This window comes from Gracilinanus agilis, chromosome 1, assembly GCF_016433145.1.
Source record: "Gracilinanus agilis isolate LMUSP501 chromosome 1, AgileGrace, whole genome shotgun sequence".
NCBI classification, from domain to species: Eukaryota; Metazoa; Chordata; class Mammalia; order Didelphimorphia; family Didelphidae; genus Gracilinanus; species Gracilinanus agilis.
The window spans coordinates 52314475-52338378 of NC_058130.1; the positions used below are offsets into that span (position 1 = coordinate 52314475).

The 23904-nt window shown below is 38.6% G+C and overlaps 1 protein-coding gene across 1 annotated transcript in view; it reads right to left on the reverse strand.

The window, feature by feature from the left end:
- Positions 1-17302: 17302 nt before the first annotated feature.
- Positions 17303-23904, reverse strand: part of SSUH2 (ssu-2 homolog) — a 59582-nt gene continuing 52980 nt past the window's right edge. The window contains exon 10 of the mRNA XM_044675971.1: positions 17303-17773. Within this exon, the coding sequence (XP_044531906.1) occupies positions 17627-17773 (147 nt within the window). The 3' untranslated portion in view covers positions 17303-17626. The remainder of the gene's footprint in view (positions 17774-23904) is intronic.

Sequence of the window (23904 nt, forward strand, 5' to 3'; positions counted from 1 at the left end):
TAATATGCTCCTCAGAAATCAAGGCAAAGCTCTGCCATTTGGCTGGGGGGGGGGGGGAACAGAATTCTATCTCCCAGAGCCTGTCATTTGGTTCCACTCTGCAGCAACTGGTAAAAGGACAGTCTCCAGGGATATCAGTAATAGTATGGCTGATAAATGACCTCAATCGGTTATGTGATAAAAGTCAAGCAGCAAGAATCAATTTCCTAAGTGAAAACTTGGAAAGAAAATGATGTGTGAATGAAAGAGTGTGGACTATGAAGAAATCAGACCTGAAGGGTTTAGATAATGACTGGGTTTAGAGACCTAGGAGAGGCAAATGGATTCTGAAACGAAGAGTGAAACATATTGAGGGGAAAAGTGCTTTTCTAATGGACCTGAACCTGGGGCTTAACCATGGAGACCACAAATTCAAGTATTATCCTACTTACTCCAACCATTCATTTCATCCACCCACCAGCTCCGAATGTGGACTCCTATTGCTCCCCCAGCCTGTCTCCTTAAATGCTAATGATCTCTTCAGTTTGAGAGGATGAAAGCCATTTTGTAGATAAACTAGAAAGAAAACACGGAATGCAATTTTTTCTCTTTCTTGGTTGAGTTGTACAAAATAAACATTGCACTCCCGGTTAAGATGGTGATAGAAAAGGTCTTAGAGGAGCCTCGCTCCTCCATGTATACTCCAGTAATTAGCTTTTTAAAAAGGGACCAGTTCAAATAATGTGCAAGAATCCAAAGATAAGGTTGATAAACTCTTTCGTTCACTTCGTGTCTGCATAAAAAGACAGACAGAAGTTCCAAATGACAGCAGAGTTGTTCTGCTCCAAAAGCCTGCATGATCTTAGGCTTTTTTGGCAGAACCTAAAGAACATTGGGGGTGGCAGTGAGGATGGGCACCTGAAGCAGTGCCTGGACTGTGGACAGTTGGCCACGGGGCACTGATTAGGGTCACTGAAGCCTGCCCACATTGAACAAAAACACATTGTGGGAGGCAGAAGCCAGTTAGAGGGGCTCAAAAAAAAAATCAAGATTGGAACCAAACAAGTCCTGACCACCCAATAGGAGGTGAAGACTGCACCTAGCATAAAAACTCAAGTTGGGAACTAATGTTGAAGACATAAAAAAAAGAAAGAAAGAAAAGGGGGAAAAAACACCAAACGCTATGAAGAAATATTATGGGTCCAGATTCCGAAGAGATGAATCCAACACTGCTTTAAGCAAAGCCTCAAGCTGGGAAATGGCTTGACCACAAGGATGGCAAGCCTACCTAGAAGAAAATGATCAAGAGATTAGAGAAAAAACAATAAGTGAAATAAGCACTTATGAAGAATGAATTGAAAGACGTTAAATACCCTAAAATAGAAGGTAGAAAACTTTACCCAAGTGTGTGCTTCCTAAAAGTTACAATATAATTTACAATAATAATCACAACCAAGTGAAGCCAGTGGTTCCATGAGGCAACAAAAAAATAGAATAAAATCTAACATTTTTAAAAAGAGAAAAATATAGGGTGCCTGTTATCAGAAACAATTGACCTAAAAAAACTGGTCAAGGAAAAAGGTTGCATGATTTCAATTCTTTCATCAGTGTCAAAATAGTAATGGCTGTCCGCAGTATCAGCATCAAGACCTGAGGACGGATTGGATATGAGGAGGAAGAGAAGCTTCAGGGTCTACAAGGAAGCCAGCAAAAACAAAAGCAAACCTATACAATATCTCAGGAAAACATAGAGGACTCCAGCAAAAGGATATCTAAGAGTTATGAGGTACATACATTCTTTGTCACATCTTCCACTGGACTCTCTATTTATACTTGTGGGAGAGTCATTAAATTGAGCATGGGAGGATGCTTTGTACCAATTATATACTACTGTTGTAAATATCCATTTTTAAAAATGAATTATCTTGAAAAGAGAAGAAAAGAGAATAAGAATAATACATTATGATGATTACATTTTAAAAACATAACAGCCAATGTACCCAAGTAAAACAAATCCAAAGGGAACTCAAAAGCGGAGATGTTTATATTGGCATACTTATATAATTTACATATTTTAAACAAATTGTAAACAAGGTGGAGTTTGTGGTTCTGCACATAATCTTTTTCATGCATTTGTTTAATTAACTTGGGGGGGTGGTTATAAAGTATATAATAAAAATAAATAAAATTTTTAAAATAACCTTAAAAAATCAAAACTAATTATCTGGCTGATTGATATCAACAAATAATCCAAAGGGAAGTATATTGATAAGGACTCATGACATAAAACATTAGAAAAACAACTCCTTAATGTCTCAATATTCATCTTCATCCTCATCCTCACTTTCTTCACAAAGTCTTCCTTTGTCCAAGATGGGAAAGGAGAAGAAACTGAGGTTGAGATTGAAATGTTCTTCTCCCGACCTAAGGGATTCCTTTGTAGGAGCTTGGCTGAAGATGTGTACCTGTAAGCTCCTAGAGGCTTTATTCTTCGTGGTACCTAGGAATTTTAGAAATGGCCCACAGGACATAATCGAGTTTCCTTAACCAATCTGAACACATTTTCTGTGCAATGTCACTCTATCTATAAGCTTTAAAAATATCTAAAATTATTAGAGACTTTACCATTTTTAGTGTAAAACACAGGAATGAAAGGCAGGTAGAGCGCCAACATTTATTCAATGCTAACTTTGTGCCAGGCACCATGCTATGCCCTGGAGATACAAAAATTAGCAAAAAAGACACTCCCTGCCTTCAAGTAGCATATATTCTAGACAACACATAAAAGAGATATGAAAGAGAGGAGAACTTTCCCATGATTCAAGAGAAAAGGGTGGTAGCAAAGTCTAGAAAGAGTCAGAAGCCCAAGAGGGAAGAGAATAAAAAATAGCTAACTTGGGCATATCCCTAAAATGGAAGCCCACAGAAGGAATTCACCAGTGGAAAAAGGAAGCCACATGGTAGAATAATATTCCAGGAAGAAAAGATCATGATCAGAAATTCCAGAGAGAAAAATCAGAAGCATGGCCAAGAGGATAATACTGATATAGATTTATTGATTCATAGATTCAAAAGGTTTCCAGGACTAGAATATACCTTGTTATGGATCAATATGTATTCTCACCTCACTGATGTGTTATGGTGTGCCTTTTTGTCACTTTAAATGGAATGGGGTAATTAGCTACCCTATCACCCTTACATATATACTCTGCATGCTCTGAATCGGGAAAGAGAAGAGCCTTCCATTACATATTTCTGGAAGCAGAACTTCCACGCCAACACTTCATGTGGGTTGTTACCAGACAAAGAATATCATACAAGCTTTAAAGACTAGTTTCTCATTGGCGAGGCCACTCTTATGCCAAGATAATAGAAGTGGGACTGCAGGAATCAACTAATCTGATGTCTAAGTGTAAAAAAAGTTTGGTGCAATTCTATTATTGAGAACTGATTTAATTTGCCTACAATCCAAAAGCTCGTCCCAATATCTTTATCCTGGGGTTGTGTCATTCCCAACTACTGGTCACTCTTATCCCTTGAAGACCCAATATGATTTTTAAACCCCTCAAACCACAATAGTATAGTGAAGTAAGTAACTTGATTACATTAGGAGAAATATACAATAATATCCAGAAAATACATGAGAAGAAAAAGCTCTCATCACCCATAATCCTTCCAAGTCACTAAGTCTAATTCCAACCTACTGGGGAGTATTATCGGTATATTCCTCCTCCCCTGAGCTCCACAGTCAGGTCTTAGCCTTGCATTCACCTTAGAGGAGTTGGAAATGATGGACGGAGTAACTTTCTCATGAACACAGGAACAAAATGTCTTTGGGACTAAGAAGCAGGGCTGCTGACTAGGAACACAGCTGAACTGAAGAATTCTAATCTGGGGCAGAGGAGCCATCCACCCCAAGTCTTGCTGGTCACTTCAAGCCTGAAAATTAGATACCAGCAGGATCATTGGCACCTCCCAGTGCTATAGCAGTTCAATACTATCCAGACCCAATTTCCGACCTCAGCAGGAGGGAAGGAAAAATCTCAGACTCAAAAGCCATGTTAATTCTACATCCTTTTCTTTTTTTCCCCTTTTCCATGGTCCTTACCTATAGTGACAGATGTATGTCTCATGCTCTGGCCCCTGGGAAGTCAGTTTCCCGATCCTTTCCTAAATGAATGTATTTTCCCCCAAGTTATTCCAGGAGACAGAGATGAGGGAAATAAGGTACTTGTTTATCCAGACACAAAGCCTTCTATGGGGCATTGGTCCTCTATACTCATTTTATAGAGAAGAAAAGTGAGGCCAAGAAAGGAAGTAGCAGAGCTGAGCATCAAAACCATCTGATTACAAATTCAGCTACCTTAACACTGCACTGTAGCTGAAACCACTCATCCAATGATAAGAACACCAAGAGTCTACGAGCACGCTATGACACTGTTCATTGTGAGCTTTGGGGGCACTTTCATTTGCTTATGAACTGCTTTCCCCGAGGTCTAGACGAGGATCTCTCAAAGACATATGGTAAAAATAGCATGAAAGGGTTTTGTTTTGTTTTTTAAAAACCTTTACCTTCTATCTTAGAATCAACAGTAAGTTTCAGTTCCAAGGCAGAAGAGTGGTAAGGACTAGGTCGGTGATGGCAAACCTATGACACATGTTTTAGCACTGACACACATAGCCATGTTCGATGACACACAGCTGCATGCAGAGAAATATAGGGCCACATGCCAAGAATGAAGTATTTGCTGTAGTGTAGTGTAGACACTCCGTGCACTATAGATGACAATTCTACCTATAGAAATTTACCTACTTTGGTTTATTAAATACAGTTATATATTACAATTACACATTTTTGTGATTTAAACTATAAATATCATTAAATTATGTTTTTTTCTCAAAGTGATACACCACCCGAGTTATGCTCGGTTTTTTGGCAAATTTTGATACACCAAGCTCAAAAGGTTGCCCATCACTGGATTAGGTAATTGGAGTCAAGTGATTTGCCCATTTACACAGCTAGGAAGTGTCTGAGGCCAGATTTGATACCATGACCTTCTGTCTCCAGGTCTCCAGGTCTGGTCCTCTCTCTCTCTCTCTCTCTCTCTCTCTCTCTCTCTCTCTCTCCCCTTTCTCTCTCCTCCTCTCTGTCTCTCTCTCCCTCTCTCCATCTCTGTCTCTCTCTCCCTCTCTGCCCTCTCTCTGTCTCTGTCTCTCTGTCTTTCTCTGTCTCTCTGTCTCTCTCTATTCTCTCTCTCACTGCCCCTTATGAAAGTGTTTTTACTAGATGTTCTCTATGGTCCCTTCCAGTTCCATTGTTCTCTTCTTCCTGTGAAGCGGAAAAGCTTCATCCAAGCCTATAAACTGAGCCACATTAGATACACTTCCTTTTTTTTTTTAAATGAGGGAGTTAAGTGTCTTGGTATTTGCTGCCCTCCGGTGGCCACAGTTATGGTCAAAGGTAGGAGGACAAACCTGAGTATTGATAAAATGATGGATGTGTTTGTCTTGCTTGGCCTGAGCTTTCCATTCTCCCTTCTCAATCACCTCAACTGCCCTAAGATTCTGTATCTCAGATATACAGTGTCTCCTAGCCGATATACAATCCCCTATGATTTTTAACCTTTTCCTGAAAGAATTCCTCTCCCAATTCTTTAATGCCAAATGTATTCAGTCTGTGTTCCATCCTCTTAACCAATAAACTAACCAACCAAAACTCAGAAGACAATAGCTAGTAATGGATACATGTCCTCTGAAGTCATATAAGCATTTTCCCCAAAGTATTCAATGTCTCCACTAAGGGAAAAGAGAAGGAAAAGCTGAAAGCTTTTTTCTTTTCACTCAACCTAGGGACTAGGGTCCAGAACCCTGGAATCTGCACCTCCCAATCTCAGTACTTCTGTTATCTTCCCAGAAGCAATTGCTTCTCTAGAGTAAATCATGGGAAATTTGGAAGGAAAAGTAGAACAATATAAGAGAGGCTGGGGACAAAGGGTTAAGGAGTCATTCTTATTCTGCAGAGGGACGTGTGTCTCCTGGTACAGATCCCACCAACAGAGAAATCTAAATACTATCAGACAACAAACTTCCAAACAGCCAATTTCCCTACCCATAAGGCCAAGAATGTACTAACAGGTTGTTAATTAATTAGCTGTTAAATTAATTCTCTGCCTATTCTGATCCTCTTATAATGTGTAAACCTCTTTTATTGAAAGAAATAAAGGGAGCTTACCTTATTGGAAAAGCAAAAACCTAAGGATAGCAGTTCAGTTCCAAGTGGGTCCAAGTTCAAGAGAGCTGTTTAGAGGAGACCCCTAGGAAATATTAGGACAACAAAAGGATTTCTCTCTCCTCCACCCCATCAGCCATGGCATCCAATAGCAGCAGAGCAAGAGATGAGATGACATCCCATTTTGCAGTTCAAGAGTGGGTACAGAGACACCATTTAACAGTTTAAAAGTTTGTCAGTTTGAGAATTGAAGCAGTAGTTGAAAGAGCAAATACTTCACTCATACACAGTTAGAGAAAGGAAGTTACTTAGGAGAGGAAGCATCTTTGAGGAAAAGAGACCTTGGAAGCAAGAGAAGAGAGATGGCTATAGAACTATGGGCAATCTGGCAAGTGAGAATCAAGTTGTGAAGAGGAAGAGCCTGGAGAACTCAGCTGAGTTCCTACACAGGAAAAACGCTGCGCTCAAGATGAACTGCATCAGGATGTTATGAAGAGAGAGAGAAAGGACTTCAAGTCTCTACAGAACTAGGATTTGGGAGCTGGTTTTGCCACAAATGTGCCTCAATATCACTATACTGATGTTTGAACTATTCTTCTTCATAGGTGCTATGTATACTTCAGATTTTGGAACTCAGAGAAAGCTTTATATCTATTTATATTTTTATATATTTATATCTTCCCTCAGTAAACACCCGTTCTAGGAGCTCATGGTATCTAACGGTTCATCATAAGAAACTCAGGTTAGGGTTCATGAGCTATAGCTTACTACAGCCTCACATTGTTGCTTCTCTCGAACCCAATGTAGCAACTATCCTTCAAAGAGATCCAAAGCTTAAATACAATTGTAAGTTTGGAGATTAATGGAGAAGGGGATACTGTATGACTCAATAAACAATTAGTGCTCAAGGTGAGATGACAAGGGAGCATAGTAGATAAAGGGCTAGACTTAGGTCAAGAAGAAGATAAAGATTGAAATTCCTCCTTTGAAATTTGCTATGACTATGTGTGATTGTGAGCAAGTAACACTTTCTGGGCATTAGGCAAGTTTCTAAGAGGGTCCCTTAAATTATAGGTGGCTTGCCATTTGTATCAGTAGAGTGGGGTTCTACCCTGATGAATTCAGAGATCTTTAACTTAGTAAATGTTCAAAAGATATTGTTTGGTGCTTCCCTGATTCTCTCAGTTGGAAGTGTCTTTCCCTTCTATGAACTTTTGTAATGTCCTGTTGTACCCCCTCCAGTGCATTTATAAATCAATATTGTATAATATTAACTTATATTTGCATAGTAAGTTTGCAAGACATTTTCCTCACGACACTCTGAGATGATATATTTTTTCCCATTTTATAAATCAGTGGTTCCCAAACTTTTTTGGCCTACTGCCCCATTTCCAGAAAAAATATTACTTAGTGCCCCTGGAAATTAATTTTTAAATTTTAATAGAAATATTAATAGGAAAGATAAATGCACCTGTGGCCATCACCACCTCCCTGGGTCGCTGCACACCCACCAGGGGGCGGTGGCACCCACTTTGGGAATCACTGTTATAGATGAAAAACAGGTTCAGAGTTTAAATAATTTGCTCAGAAGAACCATCAAAATAATTTTTCCAGTCATTTCCTCATTCAGAACATTCAGTGACATCCTATTATCTCTAAGATAAAATACAAACTCTTCAGCTTTGCTTTTAAAGTTCTTCCCATTCTGTCTCCATCAGTCTTTCAAGTCTCATTTTTCATCATTCCCCTCCAGACACACTATATTCTAGGGGAACAAGCAGACCTACTTGCTCTATATTGAATTCAGTGTTCCATCTCCAGCTTCCAGACCTTTGTATAGTTTGGACCTCATGCCTAGAATGTACTTCCTTCTCATCTCCATCCTTTGTGATCACTAGCTTCATTCAGTTGTTGGACTGCTTCCTATTGGAAATATTTCCTAGCCTCCTGAATTGTTAGTGGTACTCTCTTTCAAATGAGCCCCAGGAAATTCATGTCTGAAAAACGTCATCATCTTGCAAGATCCCATGAACCTTGGTCCTCTCCCTCATCACTATCCTCTGCCCCTCAGATCTGACAGGTAGAGCCATGAACTCCAAAACTTTAGTTTAAGGAGGGAGCATCTCAGAACATCTCCTCATTTCTCACCTGGCCACACTACTCTGGGACATTTCTGACATCTCCATCGTGCAACTTATCTGGGTACTCTCTCCCCTCCCCATTTTCGGCTTCCTTTGGTATGTTGTCTTCCCCAACTAGATTGTAAGATCCTTGAGGGCAGGGATTTTCTTTCTCTCTTTTTTTGTATTTGTATCCTCAGGGAGTAGCACAGAATCTAGCATATCATAGGAGCTTAATAAATGTTTACTGACTATTACTGCCTTCATCTATGTTTACATTGTATTACTCTCATCCCCAATAACATAAAAACTCCCTGAGAGCACAGACTATTTTGGTCCTATTTCTGAATTTTCTTTGTATCCCCAGGATGCCCAGTGCCTGGCATGCAATCAGCCCTTAATACCTGTTTATTGGTAAGTATGGAACAAGATCACACAGCTAGTAACTCAAGCCCAGACCTGCTAAATCCAAGGCCATTTTTCTGTTTATATATATATTCATTGTCCCTCCTAAATTGTAAGAATCTAGAGAATAGTAGTCTCTTATTTATCCTTGTATCTCTGCTACCTAGTTCAAAAGAGGCATCAGTCTTGAGGAAAGGAATCAATAAATAATCATGTGTGTGTTTTCCCTCTCCATAGATTTTGGGAAACTTAGGAGGGTAGGGCATCAAAATCCCTTTAAAGTTAATGTTATTGTCTCCATGACATCAGTGGGCTCTGACTAATAGAACATAACAATTGCCTGTGAGAGGAAAATGGGTTCTTTGCCATCATCAAGTTTTATGCCCCTCTTCTACCAACTTCAGCAGGCTTTTGGCCCACCTAGGCATAAATAGATTGTACAATGATAGTGAGCCTTAAAGACAGCATGCTTAGTCATTTTCTCTAATGAAAGTAGTAAATGCCAATAATAATAGAGTAGAAGTACTCAACAGTCATTAAAAAGATAGAGGAAAGGCAAGTCTGTTTTTGTCTGTAAATATTCCTCATGGCAGCCTTGTTTGGGTTAATGGTCATAGAAGATTATCTTGCTTCTTATATTTTAGTGGCAGAAGTAAAACCAATTAGAGCAACACAGAGCTGTCAGTCTACTTTCTTGGCACCTGGTGTGGGTTTCATTGTCTTAATGCCCTTGGCAATGTTTACTTGGTAGGAAATGGGGGTGAAAAAGGTTGTCAAGAAACCTAGGGATATAGCATTCAAGGCGTTGGGGGAAGAGATTTTAATATTTAAAAATATTTTATTGATAGGATTTGTTGTACCATTTTATCGATTTCCCACTATATCCCTCCTTCTTCTTGTAGACAATAAATCAAATGTGGATCCAGCAGAGAAGGTCAGCTCGGTATCAAAGTACATGAATGAGCTCAAATTCTGCTTTAGACACTTACTAGCTGTGTGACCCTTTGTATTATCCTGTATGCCTTAGGTTTCTCATCCATAAAATGCAGGTAATAATAGTACCTAACTCCCATGGTTGTTGGGAAGATGAAATGAGATATTTGTAAAGTACTTTGCAAATCTCAAAGGCCCTATATAGAAATATTATTTGAAAGAAGGAGAAAAAGCCAGTTTAGTCCAGCTAAGAAACCTATCAATAGTATATAACTAATATTTAGTCTTCTGCAATGAAGACAGTGGAGTTGATCTCAAATCTTCTCAGGGATAAGCTTGATTGTTTTAATTTCACAGCATTCAGTTTCGCTTTTTTATTCTTCCTATTTCTATTATTACCATTACTGGGTATGTAATCATCCTGATTCTGCTTGTTTCTCTCTCAAGGAGTTTCTCTGATTTCTTCATCATTTCTGATGGCACAGATTCCATTAGATTCTTGTACCACAATTTATTCAGTTATTCCCTGATCAATTGCCACCTACTGAATTTTTCTAAACCTCAGTTTTCACATCTATAAATGATGAGAATACCACTAGTATCTCTCTCACAAGGTTGTAGGGGAGCAACAAAGGACACTGTGTATATGCAGTTTTTATAAACTTTAAGGCACTATATATGTTATTATTAATAGTAAACTTTAAAGTAGTTAGTATATGTTAGAATGCAGTGCTCCTTGAAGTCAGAGATAATTCATTTTTGTCTTTGTATCCCCAAAGTCTGAAATAGTGTCTATCACATACTAAGCCTTAATAGATCCTTTCTAATTGATTAATTACATAGTCAATTATCATTGACATCATCACCCTCATCCTAACTGACTTGTTCCAACATTAGTCTTCATCTACAATAAAACCTGACATGTTGCCTGTTAACATTACTTCGCTCTTCAATATATATTTTTGGAGAATACATACTAGATGGTATTCAGGGTGAGCCTGAGAGGCAGACCAGGAGGTGGCAGGCAATAACTTTAGTTTTATTTTCCTTTCCAACAATCAGCTTTTCCAATTTAAATCTCAGACTTTGATAGCAATCTAAAACTCAAAAGGGGCCAATTTTGTTGTTGCTCAGTCATTTCAGTCATGTCTGACTCTTTGTGACACCATTTGGGATTTTCATGGCAAAGATAATGTAGTAGTTTTCCACTTACTTCTTGGGTTCATTTTGTAGATGAAAAAGCTGAGGTAAACAGGGTTAAGTGACTTGACCAGGGTCACACAGCTAGTAAGTGGTTGAGGCCAGATTTGGACTCAGAAAAATGAGTCTTCTTGCCTCCAGGCCTGGCACTCTCTACTTTGCCACCTCGCTATTTTAGAAAAATCAATACCTATCCTGTCTTACTATAGTTCCATACTCTCCTCTTTGTTTTCTAAATTTTGGATTCTTGAGATCTGACAAGTAAACTATTCTGTGTTTACTTAATTTACTTACAGTTTCTTTCTTTATATTCAAGTCATTCACCCATTCTGAATTTATATTGGTTTTGGGTGTGAGATGTTGATCTAAAACTAATCTCTCCCATATTGTTTTCCAATTTTCCCAGCAGTTTATGTCAAATAGTGGATTTTTGTCCCAAAAGTTGGGCTCTTTGGGTTTATCATACACTGTTTTGCTGACGTCACTTACCCCAAGTCTATTCCACTGATCCTTCAGTCTCTTAGTCAGTACCATATTGTTTTGATGTCTACCACTTTATAGTATAGCTCAATATCTGGTACTGCTAGGCCACCTTCCTTCATGTTTTTTTTTATTATTTCCCTTAATATTCTTGATCTATTTTTCTTCCAAATGAACTTTGTTATAGTTTTTTCTAATTCAGTAAAAAAAAAAGGTTTTTGGTAGTTTGATAGGTATGGCACTTAGTAAGTAAATTAATTTGGATAGAATGGTCATTTTTATTATGTTAGCTCATCCTACCCATGAGCAGTTAATGTTTTTCAAATTATTTAGATCTAGTTTTAAATGTTTGGAAAGTGTTTTGTAGTTGTGTTTGTATAATCCCTGTGTTTGTTTTGGTAGATAGATTCCTAAGTGTTTTATATTGTTTATGGTGATTTTAAATGGTTTTCTCTTTCTACTTCTTGCTGCCCTGAGGTGTTGGAAATATATAGAAATGCTGATGATTTATGTGCAATTATTTTGTATCCTGCAACCTTGCTAAAGTTGTTGATTATTTCTACTAGCTTTTTAGTTGATTCTCTAGGATTTTTTAAGTAGACCATCAAATCATCTGCAAAGAGTGATAGCTTAGTCTCCTCATTGCCTATTTTAATACCTTCAATTTCTTTTTCTTCTCTAATTGCTATTGCTAGAGGTTCTAGTACAATGTTAAATAATAGAGGTGATAATGGGCATCCTTGTTTCACACCTGATCTTATTGGGAAGGCTTCTAATTTATCCCCATTGCATATGATGCCTGTTGATGGTTTAAGATATATACTTTTTATTGTTTTTAGGAAAGGTCCTTCTATTCCTATATTTTCTAGTGTTTTCAGTAGGAATGGGTGTTGTATTTTGTCAAAAGCTTTTTCAGCATCTATTGAGATAATCATGTGATTTTTGTTTGTAAGCTTGTTGATATGGTCAATTATGTGGATGGTTTTCCTAATGTTGAACCATCCTTGCATTCCTGGTATAAATCCCACTGAATCACAATGGATAACCCTCCTGATCACTTGCTGGAGTCTTTTTACTAGTATTCTATTTAAGATTTTTGCATCTATGTTCATTAAGGAGATTGGTCTGTAATTTTCTTTCTCTGTTTTTGATCTACATGGCTTTGGGATCAGTACCATATTTGAGTCTTAAAAGGAATTTGGTAGGACAATTCTGACCAATTTATGAGAATGAACGCTATCCATATTCAGAGGAAGAACTACAGGAGAGGAAATACAGAAGAAAAACAACTTCTTGAGGGGAGGCTTCTGGGTTAAGATGGTGGCAGAGTAGAAGCAACTGCTTAATCTCTCCTAACCTACACCTATAGGACTCCTCAAGAGAACATAAAAGCAAATCTGGGTGAACAAAGGGACCCCACAAAAGGGTGCAGGATTGAAGGTACATGGGATTGGGGTATTTCCATGCTATTAGGGGATGGAAGAGCTCTCACTAAAATGGGACCTGAGCAACCCTCTCCCCCCACATACCACCTACAATGCCAAAGCCAGCGCACAAGATTTAGACCAAATTTGGAGCATCCATTGAGTCCTTGGCAACTACCTGGGACCACCAGAACCTGCTCCTGAGAGCAGCAAGACTTAAGACCCCAAGAGGCTAAAAAACGCATGGACTTTGAACACAGACCCTGAGCGCAGGCACAGACACAGATGCAGTTGCAGACGTGGATCCTGAGTGCAGGCGAAGACCTTGGGTGGGGACCCAGTGCAGAGGGGTACATGACTGCATGACTTTTGAAGCAGAATCCTGAGGCTGTTAAAGAACCTTCGGGCAAAGGAACAAGCAAGGGGACCACCAGGAGGCTTGACCCTGAGAACAACTAGACCTGAGACCTCAGGAGCCTAAAGAGTGCAGACAGACCCTGCGTGTGAGGATAAACCTAAGAGGGCACAGGGCTAACAATGGAAAGCCAGAAACAAGAACCCCAAAAGAGAAAGATCATCAAGAAGAAATCTGTAACACTCGACAACTTTTACACAGATAAAATCCAGACAAAAGAGCAAACAGCAGAAGGAGAACAAACAAATAATCATATCCAAACCTTCCCAAAATAATGAAAACTTGTCACAAGCTCTTAAAGAGTTCAAATCTGAGATGATGAGAAATATGGAAGAGATTTGGTGAGAGAAATGGGAAATAGCTCAAAAGGAAATTAACAGGTTAGAAGACAGAAACTCCCAATTGGAGAAAGATGCTCCAAAATCAAATGAAATGGTAAGCAAATTGGAAACCAAAATCAGGCAAGAAAATAATAGCTTAAAAGGCAGAATTTCACAATTGGAAAGTGAGGCAAGTAAATTGAAGACCAGAAATAACCAGATTGAAAAGGAAAACCAGTCTCTAAAGGCTAGGATTGAGCAATTAGAAGCTAATGATCTCTCAAGACAGTAAAAACAAATAAAGCAAAGTCAAAAGACTGACAAACTAGAAGGAAACATGAAATATCTCAAGGAGAAATTGACAGATCAAGAAAACAGGTCTAGAAGAGACAATTTGAGAACCATTGCTCTCCCTGAAAAATCAGAAATTAATAGAAATTTGGACTCCATACTAAAAGAAATTATTCAGCAAAACTGCCCTGAATTTCTACAACAAGAGGGCAATATAGACATTGAAAGGATCCATAGATTACCCTCCACACTAGACCCTGAAAAGACAACCCCCAGGAATATAATAGCCAAATTCAAGAGCTTCCAAGTAAAAGAAAAACAACTGCTTGAACACTTGGGTTGAAGCAGACATGATTGGGGAAGTAGACCCAAAAGGACCACACCAATGCAACTATCAATCATATGTAAATAAGTCTTGATTGATGACACATGTTAAAACCAGTGGAAATGTGTGTTTGCTATGGAGGGGGTGAAGGGGAAAATAAAAACATGAATCATGTAACCATGGAAAATTTTTCTAAAAATTTTTTTTAAAAAATAAATAAATAAATTTTGGATTCCTATTCACTGTATGAGTGGAAAAGGCCAAGACTTGTTAGGGGAAAGATTAATAATCACCAAAAGCATAACTGGGGTGTGGAGCTGAGTCTCATCCCAAGAAACTGAACTTAGAGGGCACTGAAAACACTGCAGTGTGTGAGGGGGACCCTTGCTTCCGTCACCTCTCACCCCCTATAATCAGCAGAATCCAGAATGGCCTTGTGAGAGTATCCCCAAACCTCTGTGTCCTTCTTCCATGCTGGCATCCCGGCCCCTTTCCCACATCCACCCCATCCCCAGCTTTCAGACCCCTTGTCCAAGAGAATAACTCGCAGTACTTGCTCTCAGCAGAAAGATTCCTAGTTTAGACTCCTCAAAAACTCTCTTCTCCTCTTCAGACCAAGCATTTCTCTGACCCATAGCAACTGTCAGCTCCTGCACCTCCTTCCCTTGTGCATGCCCTCCCATAGGATTTTGCCCCTTACAAAGCATCCTCCCAATCATTTATCCTTGAGTCATCACACCAGCCCTAAGAGCTGGGCAGAAGCAGGGACTCAGCATTCCCATGTTGTAGATGGGGCCATTCCAGTCCAGAGAAGGAATGTCTAGGACCTCATAGACCCTGGTGGAACCAAGATCTTCTAATACCTAATCCAGTGTGCTTTGTATTATAACATGTGGCTTCAAAACATTTGGCCATGCTCACTCTACTTTGATCCCCAGAGTGGGATCCCAGTTGGCCTTTCCCTGTGAGTTCTTTTGCCCCACGCAAGGAGCTAGAGGCGCCACACTATGATGCTGTGTTTCTGCTCATAATTCTACCAGCAGAGACAAGTGAATTAAAGAGCAATGCTTATATATAAAACCCATAAAAGCTGAGATCATAGAATTGATAAATTCATCATCCAACCTTCCCAGAATGATTTACATTTAAGGAACCAAGAGATCTCTTTTTCCCCTAAAAAAGTCAAAATAATATCATGGCTCTTTATTGGAAATCCCCCTAAAAACACATCCTCAACTTATGTTGTGATAAAGTATTGGATCTGAAGTACGAGGCCCTAGCTTCAGTTTCTGCATCTACCACTCATTTCTAGCCTGACCTTGGCCAATGGCCTTATCATATTGGTCTCAGCCTCTCCATCTTTAAAATAAGAGGACTTGGCCAACGTGACTTCTTAGCTCCTTCCAGTCCTAAATCTGTGACCTTTACAGCCTGCAGAGTCCCTAGTGCCAGTATCCGCAGACATCCACCAGGGACCCTTAGTGACCAGAGAGCAGCGGTCAGCAAGGAGATCAAGGGTCAAGAAAGTGTTTCCAGAGTGCCTCATCTGGATCCATTCCCCTGCACACCAAAGCACTGCCAAATGGAGTGAAGGATGAGATAAGGCTCGCAGAAGCCTGAGTAACAAAAAGGGTTCTTATTCCAGGGGTTGGGACTTAACCCAGTTCAAATCATTTCATCCACGTTGTTGTAAGATAAATTAATAAAATGTTTAAGATTAGTTATTTAGGAGGCCTCCAACAACCCCCAGTCCAACGACTCCCTAGTCAAAAGCTGGCTCAGATGTTGGACTGCAACAACTGCAGGGCAGGCACTGAGTGTGTCCTTGGCACCAGCTGATAAAGAGGATCAACCCCAGGAGCTTTCCCAACACATGCCATGAACCCCAAGAAGGCAGGGCCTTCACACAACACTCTAAGTTTTCCCAAATGATGTCTATATTCTGTCTTTTGAGCATCAGATCAAGCAGGGCAGGGAGATATTAAAGAGGTCCTTGTTTTCATTTTACAGATGAAAGGAGATTACAATTCTAAACTGCATAACACAGCGCCTGGCACATAGTAAATGTGTTAGCTATGATCATTATGATTATGATTATTATGATTATTATTACAAGGGAAACTGAGGCTAATGGATGAAGTGACAGGTTGCAAACATAAGGGTTGGGAATCAAACATATGTATATGCTTCTCCAGCTCCAGGTCTGATAAGCTAACCACTATACCATATTACGTCTATATTTTGTTTACTTTTTCTGGAACTGTGATTCCATTTTTTTAAACCTTTAACTTCTATCTTAGAATCAATAGGTTCCAAGGCAGTAAAGGCTAATCAATGGGAATTAATTGACTTGCCCAGGGCCACACAGCTAGGAAGTGTCTGAGGCAAGATTTGAACTCAGGACCTCCTTTTCCAAGTATGGCTCTCCATCCACTGAGCCATAGTCCCTGCCTCTGGTGATTCCATTCTGCTCTTGATATGGAAATGACTTGGCTTGGCACAATGCAGATTTGGAACTCTTTTGTCTTAGTGAGCTACCAGAGGTTCTGAGGAGTTTAGGGACTTGTTCAAGATCAGACAGGTACCAGAGGCGAGATTTAAGCCCTTGGTCTCCCTGATTCCAAGGCCAGTCCTAACCTAATTAGTTAATTAACTGCTTAGTTGAGTTATTTGACAAGCATTTTTTAAAACTCTACTATGTGCCAAGACTGACTGTGTGAAGGGCTACAGATTTAAAGCCAAAAATGAAATGCATGATTTCATGGGACTTCTATACCATCAAAGAGCATGGATGCAAATAATGTAAAGATTAAAAAAGAGGAGATGGTGATTTCATGCTTATAAGGAACTCGTGATAAGAAACTTCATCCGTGGAGATCAGCACTTGCTCTGAAATGTCTATTGAATAGTCTATGAATGTCAAATATGAAAGTCAAATAGTCTATGCAAGTCACCTTGGGTGGGGGGGACACACTGAGAAGTTGTGACTTGCCCTCTTTTACAACCATAATGTGGCAGTGAAGAATTGAACCCAGGTCTTCCTGACTCTGAAACCAGCTCTCTATCCATTATACCTTAGCTGCTTTTCCATACAAAAATATACAAAGGAAAGATTTTTAAAATGTGAGGGGAGGGTCCTATGTTGTCATGTTGCTGCCACAATTGGGTATACAATACGTGGTTGCCAACTCAATCAACTAACATTTATTAAGCATCTGTTATGTGTGGAGGAACTGAATCTATTAGCAGAGAATCTTGTCCTTATTAAGTTCATGTATTTATTCCTGGACTAATCAGTGGTGCTTCCATTGATGTTCCCAAGGGTTCTACTTGGAAATTCCAACTGCGGGAGCCATTTGTAATGAAATCTATAAGGGTTTTCAGATGTTCCATTTTGTAAAAAGTGAACCAGAGCCCTCAAACCCTAGTCCTTGTCTCTTCTTCCTTGATGGATGCACATTTTGGACCCTTGTTTTTCTTCTTCAGAAAGAGTCCTGGCCGGTTGTCATATGATAGTACAGCCACAGCAGTATCTCTCTGGGTAGTCCGCCGCATACACCTTGTTCTCCAGGCCATAGATGTAATAGAGGTAAGACTTCCCTTGGTACCAATAGTGGACTTCTGTGAGTGGGATCAGCTCAACGGTCTGACGCTAAGGAAATACAACACAAAAAGAGCCTTAAGTAGGGTTGGCCCCTGCCTCAAGGCTTCCCACACTCCAAACAACCTCTCTCTAGCTGCCAAAGTGATTTTCTTTCAGACAGATTAAACATGGCATTCCTCAATTCTATAAGCTCCAGTGGCTCCCTAGTCCTTCTCATCTAAAAGAAAACTGTTCTCATTAGCTTGGAAAATCCTTCAGAATTTGGCTCCTTCCTATCTTTCTAGCATCACCACATGTCATTCCCCTTCTTTTTGTACTACAATATGCAGTTAAACAGAGCTGATGCTCACTCTCTGTTCCTCACCCAAAATGCTCCATTTCCTCTTTCCTTGTCATTGCATTGGCCATCCTCCTTACCTAGAGGGCACTCCTCACCACCTCCATCTTATAGACTACCTCACTTCCTTCAATATAGAGTTCGGTGACCACCTTCTATAGGATCTTTTCCCTAAACCCCCAACAGATAGCAACCCCCTCAGTACATTGGATTTGACTATTCTGTTTATTTTATATTTATTTGTTCTATATATGTTTATAGAATGTAAGTTCATTGAGAAACAGGTTTATTTCTTTTCACCTTTGTGTTTCCAGTATCTAGAACAGAGCCCATTACATAATAGGCACTTAATAAATGCATTTTGATTAATTGATTAGGTATTGCCAGACCATTGCAAAAGGATGAAAGTACTAAAAAGGTACTTCCCCACCCCAATATCCCTGGAACATATAGTGTTAAATCCTGAAGATACAAATACAAGAAAGACAGTTTCTGCCCTCAAGGAGTTTCCATTCAGATGGTGGAAGACAGTATAGAAAAAGCAGCTAAAAAGGAGAATTGGTATCAATAGGAAGGCATGGTGTTGAATTCCAAAGACATTTGTGAGTCTTATCAGAGACAGTGACTTCCCCAAAGTCACATAGGCAATAAGTTGAAAGTAGCTCTCGTGACTCAATCTCCACCACTCTTTCCACTATCTCCAGGTTTTTTGAAGTTTTCAGCATGAAACTGAAGTTACACAGATGGTATTTATTCCGTTGCTATAGATTAAAGTTCAAGGCTTCAGATGAGAAAGGAAAATATGGAAATAATAATTAAGAATCAGAACAACAACAATAATCCATTGTATAATTAGTGCATTCAGATTTACAGAGTACTTTTCTCACAACAGCTTTGTCAGAGGGATACTGTAAATATTATGATATCTTCATTTTACAGGCATTTTACAGGCAAAGAAACTGAGGCCTGGAGAGTTTAAGTGACTTAAACTTGATCACATAACTAACGAATACACATAAAGACATATTTCCTGGCTCTAAAGGTTAGATGCTGAAGCTATAACTTAAATATTTTGGCCACATAATGAGAATACAGGACTCATTGGAAAGAACCCTGATACTGGGAGCGACTGAAGACAAAAGGAAAAGGAGGTGGCAGAGGGTGAGATGGATAGATAGTGCCATGGAAGTAATGAACATGAATTTGAATAGACTTCAAGAGATAGTGGCAGATAGAAGGGCCTGGCATGCTATCATCCATGGAGTCACAAAAAAAAAAATCAGACACACCTGAATGACCGAACAACAAAATTCCTAGCTCCAAATCAGCATTCCTTTTGTTATATCACAATCTTGTAAAAAAATAAATAACAGGAATTAAAGGGCAGTTAGATGGCTCAAAGGATTGAGAGCCAGGCCTAGAGATGGGAAATTCTGGGTTTTAGACAATTCTTAGCTGTATGACCCTGGGCAAGTCACTTACCCTCTTCTGCCTTGGAACCAAAACATAGTACTGATTCTAAGATAGAAGGTAAAGGCTTAAAAAAACAGGAATTAGATTTTTGATCCAAATTTAACATACAGAAGCAATGAGTTCTTGGCCATGTACAGAGCATCTAAAAGAGTCTGGGAAGAATTCATTTGCTTAGATTTTTGCATAGATATCTGATCAAGGGAAAGGCAAATGACCCAGACTCTTTGTTTTTAAGGAATACAGAATCTGCAGAGTATAGGCCAGTGAGTTTATTTTAAATTAACAGGAAAGTAAGAGAAAATTACAAAATGTAAAATAAATTATTTTGATTATACCAAACTAAAAAGCTTTTGTACAAACAAAAACAATGTAGCCAAAATCAGAAGAGAAACAACAAATTGGGAAAAAATCTTTATAACAAAAAACTCTGACAGGGGTCTAATTACTCAAATATACAAGAAGTTAAACCAATTGTATAAAAAATCAAGCCATTCCCCAATTGATAAATGGGCAAGAGACATGAATAGGCAATTTTCAGGTAAAGAAATCAAAAGTATCAATAAGCACATGAGAAAGTGTTCCAAATCTCTAATAATTAGAGAAATGCAAATCAAAACAACTCTGAGGTATCACCTCACACCTAGCAGATTGGCTAAAATGAAAGAAGGGGAGAGTAATGAATGTTGGAGGGGATGTGGCAAAACTGGGACATTAATGCATTGCTGGTGGAGTTGTGAACTGATCCAATCATTCTGGATGGCAATTTGGAACTATGCTCAAAGGGCTATAAAAGACTGCCTGCCCTTTGAGCCAGCCATACCATTGTCGGGTTTGTACCCCAAAGAGATCATAGATAAACAGACTTGTACAAAAATATTTATAGCTTTTTGTGGTGGCAAAAAACTGGAAAATGAGGGTATGTCCTTCAATTGGGGAATGGCTGGACAAATTGTGGTATATGCTGGTGATGGAATACTATTGTGCTCAAAGGAATAATAAACTGGAGGAATTCCATGTGAACTGGAAAGACCTCCAGGAATTGATGCAGAGTGAAAGGAGCAGAACCAGAAGAACATTATACACAGAGACTGATACACTATGGTAAAATAGAATGTAATGGACTTTTGTACTAGCAGTAATGCAATGATCAAGGACAGTTCTGAGGGATTTATGGTAAAGATGCTACCCACATTGATAGGAAGAACTGCAGGAGTGGAAACACAGAAGTAAAACAACTGCTTGAACACATGGGTTGAGGTGGACATGATTGGGGATGTAGACACGAAACTACCACACCAATGCAACTATCAACAATTTGGAAATAGGACCTGATCAATGACGCATGTTAAAACTAGTGGGACTATGCATCAGCCATGGGGTGGGGGGGGAGGAGTTCGGGGGGTGAAGGTGAAAGTAAGAGCATGAATTATGTAACCATGATAACTTTTCTAAAAAATAAATATTAATAAATGTTTAAAAAAAGAAAATACCATTAGATTTGGGGAATGAAGGGAGAACATTAACTTCAGGAAATTAAACTTGCTAAAATTAGATAAATCCTCCTAAGGTAACAGTTAGCAATATGTCCCTAATTAGGGACCTTTAATCAAATTGTTATAGTAATTCTATACCTTCAATAAACACTATTGATTTTGTACTATTAGGATTTAATGTACTAAAATATTTTAAAATTTAGTAAAAAATAAATAAATGAATGAATGAATAAATAAATGAATGAATGAATGAATGAACAAATAAATAAATGAATGAATGAATAAACAAATAAATAAATAAATAAATAAATAAATGGATGGATTACCAGGAAAAATTCTAGAACATATAATTAAAGAGATGGTTGATGAACATCTAGAAAAGGAAACAATGAGTACGAGGATCTATTATGGCCTCATCAAGAATAAGTCATGTGAAATTATCTTTATTTCCTTTTCTTGATAAAGTTACTAAAGTAGTACATTGGGGGATGCTAGAGAAATAATTTAAGTAAATTTAGCAAAGCATTTGATGAAGTATCTCATACTATTATTAAAGAGAAGGTAAAGAAATGTGAACTAGACAATCATGTAATTAAATGGATTTGGAATATGTTGAATGCCTAGACTCAAAGAGTTGTCATTAACTTGTCATTAACTGTCAACTTGGCAAGTCATCTCCAGTAGAGAGTTTCTCTGGGATCCATGCTGAGCCCTATGCAGTTTAATATTTTAATCAATGACTTGGATAAAGGCAAAAATGTCATGCTCGTCAAATTTAGAAATGACAGCAAGCTTAGAGGAACAGTTAAAACACTGGATGCCACAATCTGTGATCCAAAAAAGATTTCTATCAGTTAGAATGTGGGGGTTCAATCTAATGAAAGAAAAATCATGAAAAATGTAAAGAGTTATACTTGGATTTTAAAAATTAATTTTGTAGGCACCATATAGGGGAAGCTAGTGAGATAAAAGCTTATGTGGAAAATATCTTGGGTGTTTTCTAGGATTTAATGGTCAAATATGAATCAGTAAGGTTAAATAGTAGCCACAAAGGCTCAAGTAATCTCAGACCACATAAAGAGAGGCAGAGATTTAAGAAATAAAAAGGTGATGGTCCCTGTGTATGCCATCCTGGTCATAAAACATCTCTAGTATTGGGTTCAATTCTGGATAGCCCACCTTAAGAATGGCATTAATCAGCTGCAAGATATCCAGAGAAGAGCAACTAGGACAATGAGGAAGGGACCTTGGGTCAAGGCCATATGAGAACTAGCTAAAGAATTAGACTTATTCTGTTTGAGCCCCAGGGGTCAAGACCAGGAACAAAAGGTGAAAGATGGAAAGAGATACATTTAAGGTTTAATGTCAGGAAAAATTTCTTAACAATTAAGAGTCGTCTGAAAGCAAGATGAGCTGCCTTGGGAAGTTGTAGGTTCCCCTTCATTGGAAGTATTCAGGTAGAAGCCAGTCAACCACTTATTGGATAGGGGAGTAGGGATGGAGCTAACTGAAAAATTTCTTCCAGTTTGGGTTGGACTAGATGGCCACTGAAGTCCTTTCCAAGTATAAAAGTCTAAGATTCTGTCACTTTGTCTCTTTCTCTAGCAAAATGTAGATATCATAAGCTGTAAAACACTTAGCACGGTGCCAGCACACAGGAGATGCTATACAAGTGTTAGCTGTTATTCTAAACATAGCTGTTGCTCATGCAGTCCCTGAAAAGTTTGGAGCCTGAAAGATTTTCAAGAGACCACCCTGATTATTCATTCACATCCTGCTAATTTGTCAAGGGATATCAATATCCTCCAAGGCTATCTGCTTGAGAATGTCTATCCATATATTTCCACTTTCACTGCTGAATCAGACTGGCTCAATTTCTTGCTTCCATATTAAATATCAAAAGCCAATTACAGAAAACTCTATAATTACATACCATACCCACTTCCACTAAATCCTTAAAATTTTAAGAAAGGTTTCCACTTACTAAAATATCATGGTGTTATACTATTGAATTTAATTGTTCATAATCTATTGGAAGAAAGAATCCCCACCCAAAAAAAGCAAAATGGAATCAGAGCTAACGATACAGACTAATGGAAAGTAAAATCAAGTCAGAGCTAGGGATAGAGACTATTAAGGGCTAATACACTTGGCTCTGCACCATCATTTTCTGTTTGGTTTCCATGGGAATCCACAACTAGTAATACTCTGATGTTCAAGAGCCAAGCAGATGTTTGGATTCTCTTAGCCTAGCCATAGTTTCCTAGCCAGGAAAGAGGAATATTTTTTTTTCTCTCCACTGGTAGAAATACCACTCAGATATTTATTAGTAAGTGAGAAGACATAAGGAATGATAATAGTAACTTATATTTACATAGCACTTATGAGTATAGAAAGAATGTTCCTCAGGACCACCCTGTGAGATACTATGGGGTATCCTCATTTGAAATGAGGAAAGCAAAGCTTAGAAAGGTTATGTGACTTGTCTAAGGTAATACAGCTAGTAAAAATCAGGCCAAGAATTAGATCATCTAGAAACAGAAAGAAGCTCAGAAGTCATTATGGTCTACTCTAAAAGGGGATGGTAGGAGTGGAAATGGAGATGAGAGACCAGGGATGCCAGCACTACTCTGAAGGAAACATGAGATAGACTAGAATTGACTCCTGATTAGACATGAGAATCAAGGTAGAGAAAATGACCAAAGATGATGTTAAGGTTTTGACTGGGAAGTTCACTGCACAGGTTTGCTTTTATGCATATTATGTTTGAGATGATTTCAGGACAGCCAAGTAGAAATGTCTAGTCAGAAGCTGGAAGTCAAGAACTGGAGAGGCAGAATGAGAGAGTGAAAAGAGTATCAGAATTGGAGTCAAGA